The 6,800-nt window shown below is 56.7% G+C and overlaps 1 protein-coding gene across 1 annotated transcript in view; it reads right to left on the reverse strand.

Annotated features, from left to right (window-relative positions):
* The window catches only part of Xylt1 (xylosyltransferase I), a 112,379-nt gene extending 106,354 nt beyond the window's left edge, over positions 1 to 6,025 (reverse strand). The window contains exons 1-2 of the mRNA XM_013011197.1: positions 5,852 to 6,025; positions 5,501 to 5,539 (exon numbers count right to left, since the gene is read on the reverse strand). Coding sequence (XP_012866651.1) covers positions 5,501 to 5,539; positions 5,852 to 6,025 — 213 coding nt within the window. The remainder of the gene's footprint in view (positions 1 to 5,500; positions 5,540 to 5,851) is intronic.
* Positions 6,026 to 6,800: the final 775 nt, after the last annotated feature.

The raw sequence follows: 6,800 nt of genomic DNA on the forward strand, positions 1-6,800 counted from the left end.
CCACCCCCAAACAGTGCCACGGTCCCAGTGCCGACTCCCTGCCCTGGCCATCTCCGCCTCCACCGGGGCTAACTGCACACCCAACAAATCACACCGTGGAAAGGCTCGGGCAAAGGGTCTGGTCCTGCCCTGCGCCGGCCCGGGTCTGACGCTCTGAGGAGCCCGTCAGGCAGTTTGCTCTCGTCAGATGCTGGGCACTGTGGAAATGAATGGTCCAGAGACTCAGGTAGGAACCATTCAGAAACTCCTGATGACTCCAGAACCGCTGGTCGGGGAGGGAAGGTTAATGGAGGGAACGAAGGCTTGGGGCTGGGAGCGGGAGAGAGCTTCAGGCTAAGCTGGGTGGGCTCTGCTCTGGAAAGAGGAGCCAAACCCCAACCCCAGAAGACCTGGACAAGGCCTCCGAGAACACTCGGGCCACGTGCATGCACTTGATTAGTTTGTGCAGCGCTGGAGATGGAACCCGGGGCCCCAGCACGCGCTGGGCAAAGGGCCTCACATTTCACGGCCTGGCGATGGACGTGTCGGGCCCAGGGCCTGCAGACCAGATGAGGCCTGACCTTCAGCATCGAGGCTGAGCTTGGGAGAGAAACAAAGAGAACCCACCCCAAGGATTTGCCACCTTGCTGCCTGTATCTCTGCTCCAGGGGCCAGCAGGGCTCCAAGGGGATTTCTTTGGGTGTCTCATTCTCTCCTAGGGGAAAGGTATACTCGTGCACATGTGTAAGGTGTAGAAGCAACCCTGACCTTTACCCACTAGATGCCAGTCATGCCCCTCGCCTCCAAGTTGTGACCAGCTTGGAAACCAAAAGTTCACCGCCAGGCAAGGAACTGCCTTGGTTTACACCCAAGTTTAAGTTTGGCTAATCAGCAGCCCACTACTGATCTAGTGGCAGCCAGCCATCAGATTGGCAGACAAGGCTGTGACCTGGAGCTCCCCTGGGCTGGCAAAATGCCCCCAGGGCACATTCCTTAGACTGGATGCCCCTGAACTCGAATCCAATCCCTCTCTAGGCCACCTCTGTCACCTGCCTTCACCCTTGGCTGATAAACTAATTTCTTCTTCATCTTGACCGTCCTATGGGGAAGGAGGCCTTGAAGGAGCTTGAAGAAGTGAAGGCTTTCATCGGTTGTAAGGAAAACTGGCATTGTGTTCACAGGAGCCCAGATGGAGATTTCAGATGGCCCTGTCTACAGTCGCTTGGCAGGCTTACTTTTACTGCACTAGCTGGAAGCTGGAAGTCATGCCCTAAGATCAGATCTCACTCACTGAGGGGGTGGGGCTGCAAGTCAGAGAATCTTACCCACATCTCTCACCCACTCAGATGACCCCAGCGGGAGCCTTCTACCTTCTCACCTCGGCGGCCTTGGCTCTAGCCCCAGCCTGGCCTCTCTCCGTGTTGTATAGGCAGAGATGAGCAGATTTAGCGACGCAAGTTTGAGAGCATTCGTGTCTTCCTACGTCCACCATTCATTTTCCACGCAGGCCTGGCTCTCAGTCCTCATACCTCCAGAAATACCTTTACTATCTGAATGGCATTCCCTCCCCTTCTTATCCCCAGTTAGTTGATCAAAGAAAGCCAGGTAACTTGGTTGGTGTGGGAAAGTGAGCAGTCAGGAGCTTTCTTCCTAGTGCCCTTGATCTCTGGGTCCTGAGAGGATCCTCCCTTCCCAGGGGGCCAAGACTACAAATAGCAAGATTGACCGATCTTCCTAAGAAAGAGCTCCCTCATCGACTCCCCTGGTGCCTCCCAGTTTGAGTTGGCAGCCATTAACAAATTGACAGAGGAGCTGCTGGGTGGAGAGGGAGCAGGAAAGCCCCAGTTCAATGACTAGGAACAAGCCTATCAGAACAGATTCAGACCTGGAAAACTCCTGAGAGAATCGAGAAGGATCGGGAGAATCAAAGGCACATTCAAGTTCCTCAAGATACTGCCGGTGTGCAGGGAAAGAGCTCGAAGATAACATTTCTAACTTTTCCCCCAAAGTTTTGTTATTATTCTGTAATCATCCATCCATCCGCCATCCATCTGTCCATCCATCCATCCATCCATCCATTCATCTTCCTACCTACCTACCTAGTCATCCTCTATCCATCCATCCACCCACCCACATGTCAGTCCCCTTATCCATTGAAATCCCTTCCCTTCCTTCCTTCCTTCCTTTCTCCCTTCCTTTCTTCCCTCCCATCCATCTACTCATTCATCCATTCATCCTTCTATCTCATTTCTACTAATTTACCTAAGTACATCTGTGGATTCTTGAGCACAGCTTTCTCTTGCTGCTTGGTCCTTGTATACCTAGCAAATATCAAACCAGTCCCTCACCTGGACATGAGTGAGTCATTCTATTCATCGAGGTAACTTTATTTCCTGGCAAAGCATAAAAGAGGTGGGGAAGGGAGATCCTGATGACACGTGCCCCTGTGCTGTGTGCGCCCACCAACGCTCCTGGCCTCCTGCGTGACCTGGGGCAGGTTCTCCAACCTTTCTGACCCTCAGCTCCCTGGAAACTGGGTATCCTGAGACACTTCTGGACCTGTGGCATTTGCAGGCTCCATGGGAAAAGCCAGCTGTTGCCAAGCAAAACTTGTTAGTAAGGATGAATACTGATAGCGACACCAGGCCACAAACCAAATCCAGACGACAATCGGACTGGCTTGTTTCCTTCTCCATTTTTAGGTCGCCTGGTTACTGGGTAAACCACCATGTGGAGACAGACAAGAGGTCACAGCGGCATCGGGGGCTTCCCTGGGACACCCCAGCTGCGGAGAAAGCTGAACTGGGGACCTCAACCTTCCCCACTTCCTCTTTCCACGAAGGCGGCCACGAAGCTGAACCTTGCTGATACCAACGGACGCGGAGCTCTGCCAGAGGGAGTCCTGAGCAGGCAGTCACCCCATCACCCGTGGGCAGAAGGTTCTGTGTGGCCGCGTGGCCTGGGTTCCTGCCTAGGCTACTGGTTCGTGATGTGAACACACGGCTCTCGAAGGTCCCCAGGCTCACCTGCGGCCCTGGGCTCCAGGACGGGACGTGAGGTCAGGCTGGGGCTGGGCAGGAGCTCACACGACCTGTGACCGCTGCACAGCCACGTCTGCCGTCCTGCTCACGGCATATGGGTGACCGTCGGGGCACCACTTCCTATTAGGACACCTTTCCTTGTCCCCTTGTCTGACTGCAGTGAGGTCAGACTGGGCTGCGGTGTCATGCCAATCCTTACGAAAGACATTTGCCTCTGGTTGGCCTCCAACATCTCCTTCACCCAGGAACAGAGCACACGGAAGAGGCCACGTGCTGCTGATAGCTCCAATGGGGCGTGCTTGCAGACACAACGAGTCATTTGCCCAGAGATGGAGCACCAACACATGAAGCAGCCTGTGTCCCCCGCTGGCCACGAGGCCACCAGGCAGGATAAGCTGTCAACCATGAGCCACGGACAGGACACACGACTCTTTCCCCTGGAGAGAGGGTGAAGGATACCCTTGTGTCCACGCAGAGAACCTTCCAGGGGCAGCTGATCCACCCCCAGAGGACTGAGCATCCGGACCTGTGGCCGCAGCTGAGAGTTCATGGTTCTCCTGAGCCTCGCAAGATTCCTTCCTAGCCCAGGGGACAGGCAGAGCAAGACCAGAGCTGTCATCCTCCAGACCCGCCCACGATGGCCAACCCCTGGGCAGATGCGCCAGACCCTAAAGTGGGGCACAGGAACTGTCGGGGAGACACGTAGAGCATTCTGAGGGGCACCCAAATGAAAAGCTTCATTTTGTTTTCACAGATTAGTATTTGAATGCACTGGAAATACACATCTGTGTGAACATGCACATCGATTCATCTGTCCATCTGCCTATCCCTTCATCCATCCGCTCACCAAACATATCTCACTATAAGATTGCATACGACTGTTTTCAACTATATGTCCATCCATCCGTCTTTCTACTGACCCATCCATCAACCCATCCGTCCACCCACCCAACCATAACTGACCAATAGGAATGCTTGAGACAGTGTTTTCAACTTGACCACCACCAGCACTCTGGGCTGAATAATTAATTCCTATGGAGGATGGGGGGCTCCTCACCCCCCCCAGGATATTGAGTTGCCCCCTTGGTCTCTAGGAATAACCACTTCCCCTGACTAGACCCCATGATCCCAGATGTCTTTAAGATGTTTCCAAATGTCCTCTGGGGATCAAAATCACCCCTAGGTTGGCTGAGGACCATGGGCTAGGGTGGTCTAAGTGTTCAGAATGTCTTAGGAGAGTTCAGGGAACAGATGGAGACGGACGTGGGTGTGATGGGAGAGGGGGCGCAGCAGTCCCGAGGATGGCCAGGCAGGCAGGAGAAGCAGGGCCTCTTCCCTGTCGGTGTCACCCTCTCCAAAACGCCCCGCCAGCCTGGGGCCTACCCCTCCCTGGAGCCGGGGGGGCCTGTGTGGGTCCTGGGGAACAGGAAGATGGATAGGCATGCACAGAGAGCCCCGAAGATCTGCTGGCCCTTCAAGTCCCCCAGTTTTGGCTTTGCTGATATTCTGGGCCATCCTGAAGCAGCATCGGTTTGGGCTCTTAGGAAGATCCAAGGAGGGATCCAGACACCAGGAGGAAGAGAAGGGGAAGTGAGTGGGGGAAGTTGTCTTTGATGATGGCTCCAGAGGACCCCCCTTCCCCCGAAGCTGCAGTACTCAAATACACGGGACAGCCTTGGTACGTTCACATCCAGGGAACGGGCCCTGATTGTGCGGTGTTTGCTGTGGGGCTCTGTGGACAGGGGGGGGGGGGCTGTCTTCCTTCCTTCCTTCCTTCTGCTTCCTGACTGAGCTACAGAGATGACATGAGCAGAGACGCCTCCCTCCCACCGCACAGTGGTTCACGAAGCTGACCCCGATTATCGCCTATGACTGTCCGAGGAGAGGGGGGAGAAGACGCAGAGCCAGGGTCCACGCGGGTCCATGGTGCGCTGACCAGCACTGCTGGCGCAGCACTGCCCTGGCCCCCAGGAGAGCAGGAAGAGGACAGAAGGGCGCTGCCCTCCCGTACTCGGCTCTCCGGTCATCTGTGCTGCACCGCACCACAGCTGCCGTCCAGGCTCCTCCAGGGGGCCTCGCATGCCCGCATGGAAAGTCCACTACGTCCCAGCCCAGCCGCTGGGGTTACACCCTTCCCGCCAAGAAGCAAACACCCCAGAAAAATATCTCCCATTTCCCCTCCCCCACCTCCCCTCCCCCTTTGCACTGAGCTCCTCGCCATCGCTGGGCGGGAACAAACAGCAGAGGAGAACACGACAGAGGGGCACGGGGATCTCGTCTCAGGCTGGGGCACACGGAGAGCCCTGAGCACACGCAACGGCCAACAAGTGCGTGCAGGGGTGTGTGCGGTTACGCACGTGTATAGAGTTAGCCGGTGCGGGTGTGCCCCACGGCCCACAGGGGACACAAGTGCCCGGGATCTCTGGTCCCAGATCATCAAGGCAGGGAGAATGACTAAGACCATGGCGGTACTCACTCACCTGGGTCCCCAGCGCGATCGGCGGGCTCGGGTGCGGGTCCTGTGGGAAGAAAAGAGACAGCACTGAGAATGGCAGGGTGGGGGGCAGCCAACTGTCTCCCCCATTCTTCAAGGATGCCAGGATGTGCTCCCCCGCCCCCTCCCTGTCCACCCCCCCACGCCCCATACACCACCCCCCCTTCCCCTCCCTCCAGGCACAGGATGAAGGGCCAAGTTTTCTCCTTAAGGGACATCCCACAAAACAAGGAAGTGCCGAAGAGAAGGGAGAAGCATCGTCACCATGTACATGGGCGTGTGTGCACGCAGCACACGCAGGTGGACAAGGACGCCTGCCAGCGTGCAGAGGCCCCACCAGAGCCGGGCAGTGGTCAGGCTTGGGGCTGCTGCTGTACAGAATGAAGGCAGCCAGGAGAAGGGAGAGAGAGAGCTCGGGCCCGTGCAAGCGGCGCATTCCGGCGGGCCAGCGTGCTGCCCACTCGCTCTCCACAAAAGCCCGCCGGCCACCCTGCGCCCATGGCTGGGCCATCATGCAGGAGCTCTTGGGATTGAGGAAGGGGCCGGGGAGGGATGGAGGAGGGGAAGGCGGAGGGGGGGGAGGGTGCTCACGGAGCGGTTTCCAAGGGAAAGAGGAAACCCGCTTGGTGAAGGCGGCTTTTGTGCCAACTATATTTGTCTGAACTGAATCGTCTGGGGCAGAGGATTCTGGGTACAACCTTAAGCTTGACTCTCATTCTCCTCATTTTCATTCTTTGGGACTTTACTTTTTATTCTCCCCAGAATGGGCTTTCAAGACGGAGCTGGCTGGGGCCGGCTAATTTGCGCTTTGCTCATTGCTGAGCTAACAGGTACACCACCTCATAATCAGCGTCTTGGGAAATGTTTTGTTCCAAGCTGCCCTTGGAGTCCAGGCCTCCAGAACTCGGACTCCTAGGTAGCTGGGGTCACAGGCGCATACCACGGTGCCCAGCTAGAACCCAAGGTCCATTGAGACACATACAGGCGGAGGTGGGCGGGGGTCACTATTTTATCCATCCTCTACAGAGCTCCCCCTCACTAGCTCACTCCCCTTCCCAGGCAAGAAGCCTCTACCCTGTATTTCTGGGATCCCCATCAGAGTGACCAGCGCCGGCCTTCCGGACGCTGTGCCGCGCTGGTCAGTCTGCGTCTGTGTGTCTGTCCGCTCGATCTCGCCGTGTCCGTGCTGACTAGAAAACAAGAGGCTCCATCCATCTCCGCCTCAGAGGCGGCCTCCTTCTCGAAGCCAAATCCTGGCGAAGCATTGCACCGGGCTTGGGTGCGTG

Source organism: Dipodomys ordii, unplaced genomic scaffold, assembly GCF_000151885.1.
Source record: "Dipodomys ordii isolate 6190 unplaced genomic scaffold, Dord_2.0 Scaffold14, whole genome shotgun sequence".
NCBI classification, from domain to species: Eukaryota; Metazoa; Chordata; class Mammalia; order Rodentia; family Heteromyidae; genus Dipodomys; species Dipodomys ordii.